Source organism: Drosophila gunungcola (assembly GCF_025200985.1).
Source record: "Drosophila gunungcola strain Sukarami chromosome 2R unlocalized genomic scaffold, Dgunungcola_SK_2 000030F, whole genome shotgun sequence".
NCBI lineage: Eukaryota > Metazoa > Arthropoda > Insecta > Diptera > Drosophilidae > Drosophila > Drosophila gunungcola.
The window spans coordinates 1,092,432-1,110,890 of NW_026453176.1; the positions used below are offsets into that span (position 1 = coordinate 1,092,432).

Sequence of the window (18,459 nt, forward strand, 5' to 3'; positions counted from 1 at the left end):
AATAGATATAAATAAATAAATAACTGGTTTGCATAGTTAGCAATCCTATAAAGTAAGTAAAAATAACTGAAAAAAGCATTTCGGTTTCTTGGCACTAGCATTGATATGGGTGGAACAAAAAGGTTGTAATTGTAGGAAGACAGGTAGTCAAGGATTGTAATGTTACTTAAAATCTTATTAAATACTTATAATCCAGGCTTAATACGTGGGCCACATATCTAAAAGAGATATTACTACAATGCGAGCTTAAAACATCCAAGTGGAAAAGCTGTCAGGGATATTTGCTTACAATGAAAAGACAAAAAAAAGTGAATTTTTTAAATTGCTGCCATTAACGTCGAAATTGGAAAAGTCGTCTTAATTCACAATTTCGAACTGTTTGAAGATTGCGACCGAACAATTAAATTTGTTAAATATACTGATGGTATATCTGCTCACCAGAAAGACTTTTTTTAAATTTATTTAATTTATTGATTTCTCTGAGGCCAAAAGTATGTTACGTTTTTTTTTTTTTGCTAGGAATTGTGTCTTGGTATATGATATGGAAGAATAATATTCATACAAAATATTATTTTCAACGTTATTTAACCTTTGATCGGCTTAAAAGGTATAACTTCTTTCTCTTGTTCTTTTACAACAGAATGTCCTTACCCAACACTTTACTTAATTTATAATAAACATCAAACTCATTTCTTTGAAGCACGTTGAAGACCCACTCTACGACTGGGTTGAGTTTTTTCCTTCGCAACGGGCTCCTCAGGCTTGCAAACCTCTTTTGTTGGTTTCTTCGTTTGCTTATCCACTTCCACATCTGGTTTTTTAGCGGTTTTACTTTCATCTGATGCTCGAGCCCGCTTCTTGGGCTGCGCTTTCGAATCTTTTTTAGTTCGCAGCGGTTTTGAAGTGGCTTCTGGTTGCTCTTCAGTGGATTCCTCTGTATCATTACACTGGGGATCGACTGGCGGCTTCACCACAGCCTTGCGGCCTCTTTTTCGCTTCGGTTGAGAGTCCTCCGCTTCACTGCTAGTAGCACGTTTCCGCCGTTGTTCCTTCTTCTCTACAACTACGGGTACAGCTTCCTCCTCCTCGATTTCCTCAGGATATGTTGTGGATTGAGCGTCTTCCTCTTCATCTTCATCTTGATCTGGATCTGGATCCCCAACAGTGCTGTCCTCTGTGGATATATTGCGACCATCCGATATACTGCGCTCTATAGCCGCTCTAAGATCTGTCGACTTGATGTCAAAGTCACGCATGGTTCCCAGGTGTAGGTAATCCGTAAGCCTATTCTGGCATTTGGTCTTTTTCGACAGCAGGATAATGTGCTTGTTGAAGTCCTCGATTACCATTATCACCTTGGGAATTAGACGGGTCTCTCTCAGAACTTTGGCACGCTCTGCCTCAACCTTTCGCTTTTTCAAATGCTGCTGCGCTTCCTCATCGAGGGTATTTGCTTCTATGTACGTAATAAGTTCGTAGATATTAGCCGGAAGCTGTTTTCCCACATCACGTAGTAGTAGCTCAAATCTGGTGTGAATTGAAATGAAGTTGTGGTTTAATAACATTGAAAAATTCGATTAGATGGACATACTTAGTGCTTCGAATGTTTTCAATGCTCGCATCAGATGAGTAGCTCGCTATATAGTGTTTGGTCAGGTTCTTCATACAAGTGAAGTGCTGGATAAGCAATTTCATAAGTCCATCCATAGATGAGCCCAGAGGAATGCAAACGTTGGTGAGAACCAGCAAAGTGCGAGATATGTGGATTATTTGTGTGCAAATAGAACGATCCATGGCATCCAAGTTACCCCGCCAATATATTTGATCGATTTCGGGAACTACTTGGCATTTGTAGTTCAGATTATTGGCCTTGGTCACAAAATAGTCCACATCGGTCAGTTGCTTCTGGACAGCTGTATAGAGATGCTGCAAACAACTCTCGGCGGTCACTGTACTTATCGACTTTAGATTCAGCTCCACGGAATCCGATGGGGTGTCTTCATTTTGGACTCCGAGGACGAGACCCAATTGCCTGGCCACGCCGTCAAAAAAGGGACCCAAATGGGTCTTCTGCCGCTGAACAAACAGCATTCTGTGCACCATACCCATTTCGCTGTTGAGAATTTCGTTCTTGCAGCAAAAGTTAAGGAGCCAAGTGAACGATTCCGTGGCTGCACGTTCTCCGTAGTCAATGTGATCTAACAGAATCTCCAGAGATTCCAAAAGGCAAATGGGCACTTTGGCAATAAATTCATCTTTGTGAATTGATTCGTCACTGCTATACTCCGTCATAAACTCGTCCAAAACATCCTGTACAATATAAATGGCTTCCTTGTTCCTGCTTCCCTTTATAGATGCCATATCTGAAATAAAAACGTTATTTGGTTTGATTTTGATTTAATTGTTAGCTTTTCTTACCAAATGTCTTGACAAAATCTTGGAACTTCTTGGGATAGGTTTCATGGGCTGTTCGTAGGCACTCAGCAAAACACTGAGCAGCTAGGGCGGAGCTCTGCATATCGAAGTTTTTCCAAAACTCGGGCAGACGTTGAATACAGCGCTCATATATGATCTTGGTAATGTCCGTCAACTGCTTAAAAGTGCGCTTGCTGTAAGCCAATTGCTTATAATCGGGCTCTTGGCGTATAGTTTCCACCCTTTTGGCTGTTACCGATAAGACATAACGAACAAGAGGCTCGTTGGACCGCAATAGACCTGTCTTTTGAGAAGCAGCAAATGCAACAACGTCACTATAAAATATTAAAATAAGATTATAAATGAAGCAACGATAAAAATCAAAGATAACCCACTCGAGCAGCAGATGCAGCAGCTTGTCCAGAATGGCCAGATCCCAAATGTTCTCTGGTTGGGTACACATACTTTTTACAGGAACACCATTCAATGTCAGATTGACCGCTGAAGTGCTGTTATTCTTGGCCGTTTGTTTCAATTGTTTGTGGGCCTTCTTAGATGAGTCAGCCAATGTCTTGAGAGTCTCCAAAAGCTTGCAATGCTGGTTGAATAGCGGCAATATTTGAGAAACGGCATCGTTTTGTGGCTTCGAGCTAAGCAGTAAGTGACTTATTATCCCCTCAATAATGTTAAGTTGTTGCAATACGAGGGCGCATTTAAGATGTGTGGCTGGTGGTGACTAAAATCGAATTGAATTAGTTTTTTTTTTAAGATTTTAACTTTACTTACAATGTCTTCTAATGGCAATCTGTTGGCCACCAAGCGATCCACACAAAAAAGCAATAAGCCGGTTCATCTCCCTAGTGTCGTAGCCCGATGGAGCTCGTTCGAAGATTACCAAACAGTTGGCTACGAACTGAATCAATCGACCCAGGTTGTCCTTAAGCTGAAGCACCATATGTTGGTCATCGCTGGAGCTAACCAACTGATCGTAGCGAATGCGAAAAACTGTGTCCAGATCGTCACCAGCATCTTCAGCAGAGGGAGTTTCAAAAAAGCTGCGAAAATGCCAATCTATTACTTGCAGCACATGGGGCACTAGTTTAGCATTAAGCTCTACGGCCCTCTGAAGATCTGTATAAAATAGATTTTAAATGTATTTAGCCTAAATATCGAGAGGAATTAATTTTGGTTTAATTTACTCTCGTAGAGTGTGCAACGTATCTCAAATTGCTGCTGCAAGCAATTTCGTAGCATGCCAATAATTTCCAGTGTAAGCATGTCGAAGTTTCGCTGAGGATTGCTGCGACTTCCTAGTGTATTCTGCGTCATTATGGAGTATCCAGAGATGCTGTGCTGTGTGCAGAAACTAGTGGCACTTGAGGACTGGCGCACCGCATTACTGTTGTTAAGCTGTTTGAGGATCATACAGAACCCATAAATGGCCATACGCCGTTTTTGGATTCCACTAAAAGAATTGTAAATAAGTCTAATACTGATAAATAAATAGTGAGACTCACCTGGAGCTCATTGCCTTGCAAAGCACATCGATCAACGCATCTCGAACGCGATTGGAAATCTTCAATAGGGGTAGAATAAAGTTCATCATGCGCATGGATTGCTCGCCAGACAGCTAAATTTCATATAAAATGTATAAATTATTGTTGCAGTATTCAAAAAAACTTACCCACTGCATGTGCTCCATAACAGATTGAATGGTCTTTATACATTCGGAGACGGTGTACGTATCAGCAACACTTAAAAGCGTAAGGCATTCTAGAAAGAATAATCCTTATTGATAATTCTTTATAACCAAATGTTTTTCCTACCCGAGAACTGATTCTGATCCTGATACACGATCATCCACTCTGAAATTAGTTTTACAATGCCCTGGCCGAAAATGAAACGTTTTCGTATAAACTTGGTTAGGAACGTTATGGCCAATGCATGCATCTTAGGAGTGTGGGATTTTAGCAGGTAAAATACAAGCTGAACAAGCCCTGGAGTTATCACATCCTTGCCCTCTTTGTTCTGATCTATAAGCACAGCGAACACCTGCTGCAAATCAACTTGTTTGCGCTGCAAAGTGTCGCGGTACCATACGGAGTACTCCGCCAACGTTCGCTCCTCTTCATTGTTTTTGATCACATTACGCAGGAAGGGTAGCAAAATGGAATGGGAGATCCTTGCAGACTCTGGGTCACGGTTAATGCTGGTCATGGAAATAATGGCGCTGAGCATAAACGGCGTTAGGATCACATCGGGCATGTGCAAGAAATTCTGAAAAGCGTGATAGTTAATAAATCTTCTTAATTTTCAAATATAGATTACCCTTAGCATTATGGCCAAATGTTTTTCAGTTAGCTTGTACATGGTACAGTAGTTTAAATGATGCAGGATGGTCTCCTCCGCCTCCCTTAGCTCCTTGTCCGAATATGAGTCTAAAGAGCGACAGATACAGATTTCAGGCTATAATTCAGGCGTAATTCAAGCTAACCAATGCTATCCAAGTTTGTGGAGTTGCTAGCACATGTCTGAGAAGAGTCGTTTGTAGAAATTGCGATGAAAATACTTCTCCAGGGCCAGCAAAGGAATAATTAACTGTGAGGCAGTGCTGCACATCGAAAAGAGCTGGAAGCACAGGGCGGGCAGTTCCATGGGCGACAGCTCCTGCAGGGCGCCAGAGAACTTGTTGAGCACCGTCAATATCTCTGCACTGCTGAGATTCATGGACCTAAACAAAAACCAATGGTTAGGTAAACAAAACAGGGGAAGCAACTCAAAGTTTGTCACCCACTTGAACATGTCTGCAATCGGAGTGAGAATGGTGGCAGGCCACTGCATGGTGACCATACTTCTCACAGTGCTATCCCTGAACTCAGTTCCTTCCATGAAGATGCCGTGCAGAAGAAACCGCGGCCTGGCCAAAAGTAGCGATAGTGCACTTGGCAGCAGATCCTTCCAGCCCACGCACTTGGCGTCCCCCTGGCGCATCCCGTCCATGCAGTGCTCCACGATCCAGGCCAGCTGGTCGGAGGGGAAGGTGACCAGATCCTGAGAGAGGCGCGTGATCAGATCGAAGGTCTGCTTGAAGCTGAGTTCCATGCTGCTTAGTCCGTCCATGAAGCTACGCACGCACTCGAATCGCTTCGCCACAGCATCCTCGTTGTCCGGATTGAAGCCCAGGAGCAGGTAGTTCCAAAAGGTAATCCCTTCGCTGCGCGACATCGTGACCTTCAGCGTGTTCTTCAGCTGGTAAACAATAAACATTGATCAACGTAATTGGGATGCCTTGTACTGCAGGAAGTACTACCTCTTCAATTGGCGTGTTTTGAATTAACAATTCTAGTTCATTTTGGCGGCCCTTCTCGCCCAGGTTTCGCATCCATGTCAAAATTGAATCTCGGGCCATTTCGAAGCTCTTTTAGCGAAGTAAATTACAATTTAAACAAAATCGCGCCAGATGTAGCCAAGTACCCAAATTAGAGATGGCAAACTTACGATAAGACTTTCCATGGCACAATGGTCTGAAATCGATAACATGACGATTGGCGGAACTTTTAAAGTAATAACAACCACCGAAATCTTAAATATTACTAAAAGCAATGGTTCCCCCTAAAAATTGTCCACAATTGACAGTTTTTTTCCAATTAAAGACGATTTGTTTGACAACTTGAAACAAAACTAAAGAATATAGTAATATATAACAATTCTTGTAAGTTGAACAATTTAAATATTAATTTCAAATCTAATTTAAACTATTGGTATCATAAATCAATCTCAATTATTTTGAAAATCTTTTAAATCAAGTGACTTTGTCAAGTTACAAACTGTTCCAACTCTTTTGAAGAGAAACTTAAGAGCGTTGAAGTCGGTCTGAAAGCTCTACTTGATTACTTTTTGTGGCTCTTAAATGGAAGTATGCATATCCAACTGTTTCCCATTCCTTTGCCCCCTCTGGACTACGATTTGCCATATAAAACCAAAAGCTAGTCTGCAGCGCCAACAGTTGCGTGAAGCCCATCGCCAGTTGAACAAGTGAAAAAATTAAGCAGAGGAACATAAATTAAACTCACAAAATGCGCGGACAATTGAAAGCTCTGGGAGTGGGAAGTGTGGTACTGGCAGTGGTGCTCCTGTTTCTGGCGCGGAGTGGCGAGGCGAAGCCCATGGACCTGTACGACGACGTGAGCGACTTCTTCGACGCCATCTCGCTGGACGATGTGGCCAATACCGGGCGCAACACCCATCCGGAGCAGTTCTGCCTGATGCCGGCGCGCAAGGGAGTCTGCCGAGCTCTAATCCCCCGCTGGCGCTACGACCCGGAGCAGAAGAAGTGCGTCGAGTTCAAGTTCGGCGGCTGCGACGGCAACGAGAACAATTTCTCCAGCTACAAGGACTGCATGTCCACCTGTGAGGGCATGTAGGGTCCTCCGGATCGGGATCAGGATCGGCCTTCCACGGCCGAGGTGTTGCCAAAGGCAGCGAACCAAAGGCAGCATAAGCATACTATACTCTAACACTCACGCACATCACAATCCATGCGATTAACCGTCTCTTCTACCTAATATTTATGTAGTTTCTGTCATTGATCCATTTATTTTGTACTTTTTTTTGGGTGTCCGACACCCGCCACCCAAATAGAGCTTAAGTTATTGTGATAAAATATTTTTATGGAATAAAGAATTTTATAAAACACCAAGTTTGCAATGGTTTTTTCTAAAACGTAGAGGTGTAAAGTAGATCTAAACGGAAAAAAATCTATAATAGTTGGAGGTGCTTTTCTAAAATGTGAAACAACATATAAGAGTAGTGAGTTTTTCAAAAACAACTAAATAAGGTAATCTCCGGTAAAATGTCAACCGAGCCGAAATACATTTGGTTTATGAATTAACGTTTTAAGAATTTAGTCATTCGAGATAGCTTTCGTGTTTTTTAATAAGAACAATTTCAAATAGGGATAATTTTCAATTAATTTCAGAATAATAGCTCAGAATGCTCACCAATGTCGAAAAAGTAATTTCTAGATTTTTCTATCATTTATAAAGATTTCATTTGTTTCCTTTTGAATTACAGAATAGTACAATACTTTACTCCCAAAGTATTAAAAGTTAATTCATTAACAACACTAAGAATCAATATTTAATGTACGGTAATTTTGTTAAATGTATTTTTAAGAAACAAAATTTCGAAAAGCAGAAATCAAAATCATGTCCAATACCAAAAAATATGTAGTTTCTAGATTATTCTCGCAGCTTCAAATGTTTGTTGATAACCAAACTAAATCAAAATATGCTAAAGATAGACAACTGGTATTGTGAATATTTATAAACATAGTTTTGAGCTACCGATTGCGTTGCCCAAGCTAAACAATCGCGAAAACAATATACAACGGCCTCAAATAGTATGAGAGATCGCTTGGCGCAATTTGCCAGAGGCAAATATCAGCCGAGGCAGCTTAACTTTCATAGATTTCACTTGGAAATGGTCCAAACCGAGCTCAAAGCTCTCAATGCAAAACTGGCCCATTCATGCGATCGGTGATGAATCGATCGATCACCACAGACTTGGCAATAGCAAACAAGATCACGCAAAGGTCAAATACGGACTGATGACTGGACCACAACCACATCAATGGGTGCTAGTTGGGTCTAGGCAAACCACTACGTCAGCGGTAAAAATACGCACGGATACGGTACGGACTTGGACAGATCGACAAACAAACCGGTGAGAAACCGATACCGAATCCGAATCCGAATCCAAAGCCAAATGCGAATCCGAGCCAAAGTCACAGCAAGTAAACATAAACAATTAAAAGGTGCGAATTTATGCTAAGCCGATTGGCAATAGGCCAGACGAAATATAGAAATAGACAAAATGGGATCGAATTCAGTCAATATGCATAATTGGAATTCGAAGACAGAGTCGCCGGAGCGAAACGTCGTCGAGGGCAAATGACCGATTTGGGTTCGGACTACGATCTCGAACCAGATCGAATGGGAGTGGGCCTGGGCCTGGGCATGGGCTTGGGCAAATTTCCAAGATTATTCTGCGGGCCTGCACTCGTTCGTATAAATAGTAAATGGGTTCGCTGGCAGACAACAAAATCAGTTGGATCAATGACCTGAAGCCGCTGGCCAAAACAAAATGCGAAAATGCGGGCCCAGACGTGGAGTTGCAACATCCCTAGCGGTGAAGCCACTACGACCACAAAGACCGGCTGCTGCTCCAGCTCCATCAATGTCTTCGACACCCTTTTGCAGAGAGAGTCTGGACAGTGGTCAATTCAAATCCAAGCCATTGGAGTTATATCATTCCACCTAATAACGCTCCAAGCTAAAAAATCACATTTTATTTTAATAACTTCAAGGAAATTGACTAAGTGGACAACTTCATGAAACTTGTCTTAGGGGGAATATAAATTTCCTCTAATTGGAACCAGTTGCTTTAGTGCTTTATTTTAATATTTTCAGAAAAGTTAATAATGTTAATGTTAATAAAGTTATTTAAGGACAATTTAACACAAGATGACAACAATTTTCATTTCTTCGTCTGCCACAGCAGATACAAGAGCACAATTAGGGATAATTCATAAAAAACAATCAAGAAATGTATGTATCTTATTAGATTGTTACTGTATGAAATATTATCGAAGTTAAAAAGTCAGCCTTTTAAATAAAACTGCAGATAAGCTGAATAAGTTTCTCATTGAAGAGAATCACACCGCGTTTTTTTTTAACTCTTTCCCACCCAATCTCAACCGATGTCATAATTAACAAAGTTAGCTTTACTAATTTACAATGAAATTTGCACAACAATTCACAATTGCAGAGGGGAGTGATATATAGCAAGTGGAGCGGCGGTCGAGCTTCAATCAAGTTTGCGCATGCGCAACGCTTTTCGAGTTTTCTTTGCCGCTTATTGATGATTTTCGCAATGGCAACAGGCTGGTTGCAAACTTTGCTAAGCTTCTGGCAAATTCTCGCCTATTTTGCAATAAAGCCAATACAAATGGCTAACAAAATGCAGTTGGAGAAGTCAATAAACCTTTTTAACCTGCATATCCACGGTAGCAGCTGCAGCAACAGCAACCACAACAATTACAACAAAGGCAGCCATGGAAAAAACAATAGCAAAATGCTGGGCAAAGAAATTTGAAAAATTTTCGCCGTTTGTTGTGGGCTAAAAATAATTAAAATGCAGCACGCCATGAAAAACTCACAATAACAAATTTTCCGCCTTTCAGTGGCAACAAAACAAATGCAATTTTTATCGCAATTGTTAACTGTGCGTATTTTCCTGTCACTCTGTCACCCGAACTTATTTATTTAAGACACGTACGCATAGTGACAAAAGTGCAGCAGCAACACGAGTCGGCCGACCACAGGTCCCAACAACAAACCTTCAGCGGACTGAACTCCCAACCCTCCAAATCCCGCCCCTTTGCCACCCAACTGGCCAAGTCGATGAACCTAAGTACGAGTAGCCAGTAAAAGTCGATTCTTCGTTTTTCCCGCTGTTTTTTGTTTTGCCGGTGAAGCTGGTGGTGGGAAATATACGTAGTAATAGTAATAAACAAGACAAGCCCATTGTTGTTGCAGCCGCTGATAGTGCAAATATGCATAATGAAGCGCAAACAGCAAAGCCCCCATGCGAAATGGAAGTGATAAACTGAAAACAGGGAGCACAAGTTTTAGGTTGTTTGCGGGGCGTATACGTAATATTGGTTTTTCCTAAGAGGAAATCATTTGGTGTCAGCTTACGTTTTTACGACACAAAGGATTTTACGAGATAAAATTCAATTCAATACAAATCAAGATCAAAATTGTAACACTTTTAATAATATTTTAAAAACCTTAAAAAAATTCAAAATTTTTTAAATTCCACAAACTTAACTTGTCATTCATAAAACTTTTTCTTATCTTTTCTAATAAAGAAAATTAATGGTTGCTTCCGTTTTGTGAAGTAAATTCAGGTCAAGCTAGAGATATAAAAGCTTAAGCTACATTCCTCTGACGAATCCCAAACAAACCTTTATCACTTATTTGTTTTGATAAGACCAAAAAGCCATAATAAAAAATGGTGCTTTCTAAAGATAAGACCAAATAGTGTCACAAATAAAATGTCTAAAACTTATCTTATCCAAGGAAGAGCCAATAAGACAGGCTAGAAGAAACCACGAAATGATGAACTTGAGTTAATATATAATTTATCGACTTTTTCAATTGCTAAATACAATAATATATAATTATCATAGACTAAAGTACACAATGTAAATATATTTTTGCATATATATTCTGATTCTTTAATATGTATATATACTTTTTATTGGATTTGCTTCTTCCCGTTGATAAGAACTATCGGTCGATAGGAGCTTAACTTTCCTTTATATATGCTCTCTGTTGTTAGCGTAGCAAAATAAGATCATGTTTCAAGGATTATGCTATGTTTTAACTTGAACAATTACAAACTGAATCGCGTGTAAACATTCACAATAACTAGATCTAAGTATTATAGTTAGTTCTCTCGTTTTGCTTTGTTTCAATTTATCGTCAACGTTCGAGATGCGTATGCCTCTTATTTAGCGCAACATTTCGCTTGCTTTGCTTTCGTTATCGATCTAACATTCGACATTTTGGCTTGGCTCAGACAGATGGGGCGTGGTAAGTGGCTTAAACGGTAGCATAAAGATCGGATAACCCGGCACAGAACACAAACGGAGAAGCATCGAAAGGTGGGGGAAACAAAAGCGGAGCCGAGTGTGTGCGCGTGTGAGGAAGGGAGCGAGTAGTAAATATTAGCAGGCTATGTCCGTGGTAACGCTCTTGATGCTTTCGGAGCTGAAGTGCACGCAACCGTACTTGCAGACAAGCGTCCACACATATGGAATGAAGAACTCCTCGGGAGCGTCCTCCTCGACGTACTTAAACTTAAGATCCGGGAACTTCTGCAGGGGAGATAAGTGGTAAGTAAGCAATTTGTTAAATTTTAATAAAAAAATTGGAGTATGACTTACTCTTAGCCGATCGCTGGACCACTGACTAGCGCCCTTCGATATAACCTCAAGCACCTCGTTGACGCCCAGCTCACCTCGCTGCTCCTGCACGCGCTGCAGACGCGAGGAAAAGAAACCAACAACCTGGCAAAGAAAATAGTGTAAGTCATTCGAAACAACATCGAATCCCCAAAACTCACCATGTCAATGTTCTGGATGACATCCTGGAAGGCGTGATGACTGCGGAAGCCCTCGAAGACGCTGCGCTTGTACAGAAGCGTATAAACCAAGTTGGGACAGTAAACCAGCTGGTTTGTGAGGCAGGAGTTAAGGATTTCCAGTACCATGCGCAGCACCTCCTCCAGAACGCTCAAGTCCTGCAGCATGTCCTCCGGCGTTGTCGACACGTTGACAAACACCGCGCTGTCGGCCGGCTCCTTGAGTTGCGCATCCAGGCGCGTGTGCTTCCGGGCCAGCGTTTCGAACAGCGAGACCAGTCGCTGTGCCACGTACGGATGCAGGGCGCGGAAGTGGCCGGACATGTTGGCCAGTGCCGCCAGGCAATTGGTGTGCAAGTACTTGTCGCGCATCTTCAGCATGTTGTACTGTATAGTGCGGATGACGATCAGGATGAGGATGCCGCCGAGCGATATCTCCGATATGGTGCGCTCCGTATACCAGGTGATGTTCTTCAGCACCTGTGTGAATCGGTAAGTGTTAATGTTGGGTACACATTAAGTGGGCACAATTGACTCACTATGGTGTGCACGTTCTTGTTGAAGCCCTCGTCTTCACTCAGGATCAGCAGGACGATCAGCGACATGTAGATGTGGTGTGAGTTGCTATCAGGGGCATTGTACAGTGTCTGGAGGATGGGTATCACCAGCTGCTCCAGGTCCTGTTGCTGCATTACGAACCGGTAGAAGCGCTCGTTGCGATGGAGCAGCAGGTAGAGCAGCAGCGTAGCCTGGTCGATGGTGACGATGAGGCACAAGGTCTCGTACACCGCCGAAAAGTCGATCTGGAAGGAGACAGCACCCTGTTTCGGCGAGTCCTTGGAATCGGCGCAGCCAAACAGGCTGGCCCGGTAAGCGTTCTCCTGCGCCGTGCAGTGGTTCGTAAGGATCAGTATGAGCAGCAGGCTCTGGTTGGCCAGTGGGTAGTGCGTGCGGAATCGCTGCGAGAGCTCACCGCCGCCAGCGCCTTGACCCGACTTGAGCACGTCCGGCTGCTTGCGGAACGTGAAGATGGAGAGCAGGGACTCTGCGATGCCAAACACGAACGATCCGGCCGAGCTGGAGCCGAACATAGTGTGCGGCACCTCCACCATCCGCGCCACAAAGTGCAGCAGCGCCGACATCAGCACATTGGCGTGCTGGCACTTGAATACCGTGCGAAACACGATCGACTTGTCCGTGGGCTGCTGGGCGAATAGGTGCACCGACAGCAGGGTAATCAGCATGTTCACCGCCTCCAGGTGCAGGTGGTAGGTGAACTCCTTGACGGGGATCACCACAATCAGGTTGACCAGCGCGTCAATGAAGGTCTCGAACTTGGATCCGTCCACAATCACCGGCAACGCCGCCGCTGTCGAATGCTCGGTGGCCTCCATGGCAATGGTGGCGCTTTCGGCCGGCGTCTCCAGCTGCTGGTCCACGGCCGCCTGAAGCAGCTCGGCACTGGGCATTGCCTCGAAGTGCTGCAGCAGCTGAAACTCGGAGCCCGTTTCGTTGATGTACTTGACCAGGCTGCGGATGATGAAGAGCGCGTTGAAGGTCTGCCAGACGTGCATGTTGCTCTCCTGGTCGGACAGCGATAGCAGTTCGCTGGTCTTCTCCAGGAACACCGTCACCAGGGAGCCAAAGTTGCCCGTCTTCAAGTTGTTGCCGATGAAGGACTGGCACAGCGCCTCCAGGCGGCTGTCCAGGTTCAGCTGGTCCTGGCTGAAAGACGGAAATCCCAATCCCGGATTAGCTCTGCTGCTGACGTTGCCGCACCACTCCTCCACTCACCTGTTTTCCGGTAGCACAATGTTGTAGTTGAGCAGACCGCTCCAGAAGGCCTCGTCATCGTGGGCGATGTGCTGGCGGCCCACGAAGCGCTGGAGCCACTGGTTGGACCCCAGGTCGGCCGTCCTGCTGACGTTGATGCCCATTCCGCAGTCCAAAAGAGTGCTGTTGGCCGGCCAATGGTTATATTGGTGGCACGTCACTTGATCATTGGGCGGGGGGGGGGTGATGAATTTCCAGGGGCCGGTGTGACCCTCTTGCGGCGCTGCAGAAATCCACATGCCTAGTGTGACCGTGCTGCCACACTGACTTGTCGACTATCGGCGCAAAATTTAAATTTACTTTGGAAAACAAATATTGCAAACAAGAAAAGCTGAGAACAAAACAGTTGATCACGTTTATAGCTCACATTTTGAGCAAGCCCAAAAATTAATAAATATAAATTGCTGAAAGTATTCACAGAAAACTTTCCAAAAAATTAGTCAGGTGCATAAATAAATTATTCATTAACATAAACCAACAACCAAAACAATTTTGAGATCGTTTTAGCCCATTTAACTTAAAACATAATGAATTAAAATTTTCAATCCAAATAATTTCGACAAGTTTTTATAGGTAATATATTTATTTTGTCCCTTAATTTGACTCTGACGAGCAGATTATAGGAAAATAGCATAGACTGGTTATTTTATAATTCCAAGTGAAGGCTTGCTTTTAGGTTTTTGCGTATTTAAAATGGCAAACAGAAATAAGAAATCATACGTTTCCAATTGAATGTAATGCATTTATTTGAATACGAAACTAAAACTAGTTTGTTTCTTGGATACTGATGCAACCTGCTCGGCGATCTGTTATCCAACGATGTCATTATGGTTTCTATCCCTTCTTATTTAGTCGTTTCTCTGGGTTTTAACTTGTAAATAAATATACGTATATGATAGACTTGTTTACACATAAAATATATAAAACTTTAAGGACCAACAAAAAGGTCTAGGATAATTTTGGGATTTCCATAAATTTAGCAAATCTCTCTCTCCATCGTTCAGTTTGTTTGCTGATTGGCTACACTCGTACACGATTTATCACAAATTTATTCCTTTTAGTTGGCGCTGCATGGTGTGCATGTGTAAACAAGAAAATATATCTATGTATATATGCGCATAGAACTGTATCGTCCATGGTTTCATTTAACGAGAATATGACAAAACAAGCCTCCATGTCCGAGTTCCGGTTGTGTCTGTGGTGAGTGGATGACTTAACTTAGGCAAATATACACGATGATGGCGGTTGATGAACTAATCAAATGTGTGACCTCAGGACATGGCGCTTTCGCTCCTCATTGCTCCTCCTGCCGCTGGTGTTTTGGCATCGCTTCAATCTTCGTTCTACTCCTTGGCTGGATCCCCTTCCTAGAGCTTGCGCAGGCCCTGGTGCTTCTGCTTCTTGGCCAGCAGCTGCTTCAGGCTGAACGAGGAGAGGGCGATCCCAAACAGCGCCAGCATGGTGGCCGAGCGGGTCACCACACGGTTGGGCGACGACGAGCTGGTGGTATAGCCATGGCTGCAGTGCGTCGTAGCCTGTGCAGACAACGGCGGCGCCTGCGGGAGATAAGATAGGAGAACCGATTTAGGTTTCTGGTATTTATAGCCAGCCAAACAAACAATAAACTTGGCCCAGTGCCCGACGGCCCCCGCCCACTAAGGCATACTGCGCAGCAGAAACATTTTGCGCTGGCCGTTGGCAACCAGGTTCAAGAGCTTCGGCCACACGAAAGCGATTACCCCACACGTTCCCACGTTCATTGAACTGGTTATAAAGGATGTAATGCCTGATTAGTTAGTCCGCCTCCTGCTGTCAGTTTTCTTGCGATAGGGCCCTGATGACGACTATCTACCTTATCGGTTGCATTTAGCTTTTGAAATCCCAGCTTCAAACAGCTCTCCGCATGACGCACTTCCCGCGACCTCCATTCCAAAGTTCACCACTACTGATAGGCTTTCTTCTCTTCGACAGCGCTATCTTTCTATCAGGCCACTTGAACATGCTCTAGACGCGTGCCGGTTATTAATAATCCGCAATTTGCGTTGCCAAAAAAAAAAACAAAGCGGAATTGTTTATAAATAAACGAACTTGAATTCTCGTCCGGTGAATGCGTGCATAATTTCATATGCAAATTTATTTCAAATACTTGAATAAGGTAAAATGCCATCTTATTATGGAGGAGGTGCCAAGCGCTTTGCATCGGCAGTGGTTTCCAACCGTTCTATCAAATGCATCACCGCCTGGGTCCGAATGCCTCTGCCGGTGGTTTCTCTGGCCAGGCGCTTAGGACGTCTTCCTCCTCCACGCAACGAAGGTTTTGAGCCTGTGGAATGGCGTTTGATGGCGTCCAGGAAGGGCACGGCGGGATTAAGCTCGGGAATACTGATAATGATGTTTACAGCCGGCGGTGTTTCCAGATGAATGGGAGGCTGCGTTTGCGGCTGAGTTGATGCTTTTTTCAGCGGAGTGCTGAAGGGGTCTCCCTTGGGTTTAATCCTGGGTAGAGTCTTCAGACTTGCGGGCAGCAATGGTATTTCCAGTTTGCTCTGGAAATTGGGCACCGCGGAAATATTGAGGGAAGTCACTTCTTGCTTAACTTGGGAGCTGGGAATCTTGAGAGGAGGCCCTTCTTCCTTTATTTTTATGCTTTTTGGAGTTTTAAACCTTGGCGGAGACTTTAATTTTGCAGGCAGGAGAGGTATTTCCTGTTTGGTTATCACAGCTTTTAGTGGTTCCTTATGTTCGGGTATGTTTTCCTCTAAGAAACTCAAGTCTGGTAGCTCCAGTTGTGGACAAGACGTTACTTCTGTAGGGTCTAGAGAGAGAAGATCTACCACTGAGCAGAGATTTATATTCGATTCAGGAGGAGATTCAACTGAGTCCGTTTCTGTGCCAGGAGTCAGTTGCTGAAGCAATTGTAGTATAAATTCGTCGTCATCATCTGGAGGAGGATCGGCCAAGGCAACAGCGCAGGGTGGAGGAGGATCGGCCAATAAAACAGCGCAGGGTGGATGACGATCGGCCAACGGAGCAGCACCAGAAAAGGGAGGATTTTCTGCAACATCAATAGCTGGCAGTGGATCTCCAGCATTCAAGTCCAGCTCCTCATCCGAGGAGACCTCGTCGTTATGTGGCCAAAGACAACTTCGCGACTCGCACTTAAGCAGCTGCTCCTCAAGATTTATGTAGAAGAAGCGCAGCTTGTGATTCCTGCCCAAGCCCAGGCACTCCAGGCATGCGTCTCCCGGCTGCAGTTGCTCCATTTTGTGCGGCGATTGTGGGTGCGTGTTGGTGCTCGCCAGGCCGGAGAACTCAGTGGTTGCCCCCGAAATGCGCATGCTGCTTCCTGCTTTTGTGTTTTAATGTTCGAGAGCTCACCTGACCGAAGGTTAAACGGAAAGCGTACAGGCCGAGATTGGTTGTTTTCATGGTCCGTTCCAAATCCAGCAATTCGGGACCTGAAATCAACAACACGGTATCCGGTTATTCGAGCTTACATAACCCGAATTGATTTTTCAACCGAGTTTCTGTTTCTTTGCTCGTTGTTTGCGAGCGACAGCAAAAAAAAAGGCGTTTCTTATCACTTACGTATCGGGTAGCAAGTGAAAACTGATCGGCGCTCTCTAAATATCCGGGCGGTGCAGCCGATTAAACCAGCAACGTTTCTACAATTTGGCGAGCAAATGAAAATCAAGAAAATAAAACGATCTAGAACGCATGTGAGCAGCAGAGCGAGAGCGAAAGGGATAGGAGACTAGAGCTGGGATTGTGAGTGGTAACAAAGCTATCGAATAGAGGAACATTAATGTAATCGATTGTAATCGAATATATTTGGTTCTCGCTCAGCTGTTTTGTTATAAATAAAATTTAAAATTAGTCGAATATATTAGATTTAAGTGATATATTAAATTTATTCAAAAACTCTTAATTTTGAAATATTATATTAAATCGAAATCGACTAAAATTTAACCATATTGTGATAGAACCGCTCCAAATTAAATTTATTCTCATAAGAACCTTTTAATGATTTTTGTTTTGCACTTCCAATAAATCTTTCATAAAAATAAAGTATCGAAAACTGTAACAGTTCTAGTGAAAGACTGAAAGGGACAAGAGACATGCTGCAGTGCGACCACCTCAAAAAACATATGAAATTCTTTTGCTTATCCGCCAGCGCTACCACACCAATTATAAACTGTCAGTCTTCAGTACTCTAATTTTTTAAATTTTCCCATTAGTTAAGGTCTAGCAAGCTGCGACAGAGCTATCCTGAACTTAATAAAGAAAAGGCAAACATTTTATTTTAAATAATTTCAGTCAGCTGTTTCCCTCTTAAAAAAGCCGGTTTCCAACACTAGCTTTTCAGTCGGTGCATTGGTTTTCATTTCATAATTCGCGAAGCGGACTAAATTAAATATATACACGAAATGGAGCTATCCGAGGGTGTCAAGGAGCGTCTGGGTGTTGTTGTGGATGCCGTGCAGACTGGATTTCATTGGGGTTTCGTTCCTCTTGTCCTGTATTTGGGTGAGTTTGTGTCATGTTTTTTACCCTTCCACACGCGGCTGGGAAGAAGAAGCAGTTAGGGAATTCTACTAGCAAACATTGATTTAATCCAAATTTTACTTTCGCAGGCTTCATGAAGGGAGCCGAGCCCGGAATGCCGCCACTAAACGTTTTCAGCTTGTTGTGGCAATAAAAATTACCAACCGACGAAGACATGGCCTGCATTTTGGTTCTGATTGGATTTCTGGGCACATGTGCAGTACCTGCAGTTATTGGAAATAAATTTCTGTTATTAAAAATCCAAGTCGTGCCATGTATTTAAAGAAAAAAAAACTATCCATATAAAACCATAAGTAAAAGTTTATTTTGAGAATAGCTCACAAAATAGCGCAACAGTTTTTTCTAACGGCTTCAAAAGTTAATTTTTTACATAGTGTGTCTTTGCATCGTAATTTTCGGAAGATAACAGTAATCCTTTTAAGGTTCAATCCAAAT

The 18,459-nt window shown here is 43.2% G+C and overlaps 6 protein-coding genes across 6 annotated transcripts; 2 read left to right on the plus strand and 4 right to left on the minus strand.

The window, feature by feature from the left end:
• Positions 1 to 145: 145 nt before the first annotated feature.
• On the minus strand, positions 146 to 6,019 carry LOC128256925 (Fanconi anemia group I protein). Its single transcript, XM_052987648.1, is given in 16 exon segments — positions 146 to 1,527; positions 1,592 to 2,363; positions 2,419 to 2,750; positions 2,811 to 3,151; positions 3,202 to 3,249; positions 3,251 to 3,546; positions 3,615 to 3,880; positions 3,933 to 4,045; positions 4,100 to 4,188; positions 4,242 to 4,692; positions 4,744 to 4,853; positions 4,910 to 4,937; positions 4,939 to 5,146; positions 5,210 to 5,664; positions 5,726 to 5,833; positions 5,914 to 6,019. Coding segments are annotated over 16 exon segments (4,500 nt in total). The 5' UTR covers positions 5,956 to 6,019; the 3' UTR covers positions 146 to 686.
• A 378-nt stretch (positions 6,020 to 6,397) lies between these two features.
• On the plus strand, positions 6,398 to 7,114 carry LOC128256930 (kunitz-type serine protease inhibitor nigrescinin-2). The gene has a single exon (XM_052987655.1). The coding sequence runs from the start codon at positions 6,492 to 6,494 to the stop codon at positions 6,837 to 6,839; it is 348 nt and encodes a 115-aa protein (XP_052843615.1). The 5' UTR covers positions 6,398 to 6,491; the 3' UTR covers positions 6,840 to 7,114.
• Positions 7,115 to 10,604: 3,490 nt separating this feature from the next.
• Positions 10,605 to 13,673, minus strand: LOC128256836 (dymeclin). Its single transcript, XM_052987501.1, has 5 exons — positions 13,420 to 13,673; positions 12,165 to 13,350; positions 11,608 to 12,105; positions 11,429 to 11,551; positions 10,605 to 11,359 (listed from the first exon to the last, which is right to left on the minus strand). The coding sequence occupies exons 1-5, from the start codon at positions 13,560 to 13,562 to the stop codon at positions 11,210 to 11,212; spliced, it is 2,100 nt and encodes a 699-aa protein (XP_052843461.1). The 5' UTR covers positions 13,563 to 13,673; the 3' UTR covers positions 10,605 to 11,209.
• Positions 13,674 to 14,179: 506 nt separating this feature from the next.
• Positions 14,180 to 17,205, minus strand: LOC128256834 (uncharacterized). Its single transcript, XM_052987498.1, has 3 exons — positions 17,047 to 17,205; positions 16,837 to 16,916; positions 14,180 to 15,014 (listed from the first exon to the last, which is right to left on the minus strand). The coding sequence occupies exons 2-3, from the start codon at positions 16,885 to 16,887 to the stop codon at positions 14,826 to 14,828; spliced, it is 240 nt and encodes a 79-aa protein (XP_052843458.1). The 5' UTR covers positions 16,888 to 16,916; positions 17,047 to 17,205; the 3' UTR covers positions 14,180 to 14,825.
• LOC128256833 (uncharacterized) lies at positions 15,527 to 16,830 on the minus strand. Its single transcript, XM_052987497.1, has one exon. It carries the CDS (start codon positions 16,794 to 16,796, stop codon positions 15,630 to 15,632), a length of 1,167 nt encoding a protein of 388 aa, XP_052843457.1. The 5' UTR covers positions 16,797 to 16,830; the 3' UTR covers positions 15,527 to 15,629.
• A 505-nt stretch (positions 17,206 to 17,710) lies between the features above and the next one.
• On the plus strand, positions 17,711 to 18,268 carry LOC128256786 (mitochondrial import receptor subunit TOM7 homolog). Its single transcript, XM_052987409.1, has 2 exons — positions 17,711 to 17,985; positions 18,093 to 18,268. Exons 1-2 carry the CDS (start codon positions 17,886 to 17,888, stop codon positions 18,155 to 18,157), a joined length of 165 nt encoding a protein of 54 aa, XP_052843369.1. The 5' UTR covers positions 17,711 to 17,885; the 3' UTR covers positions 18,158 to 18,268.
• Positions 18,269 to 18,459: the final 191 nt, after the last annotated feature.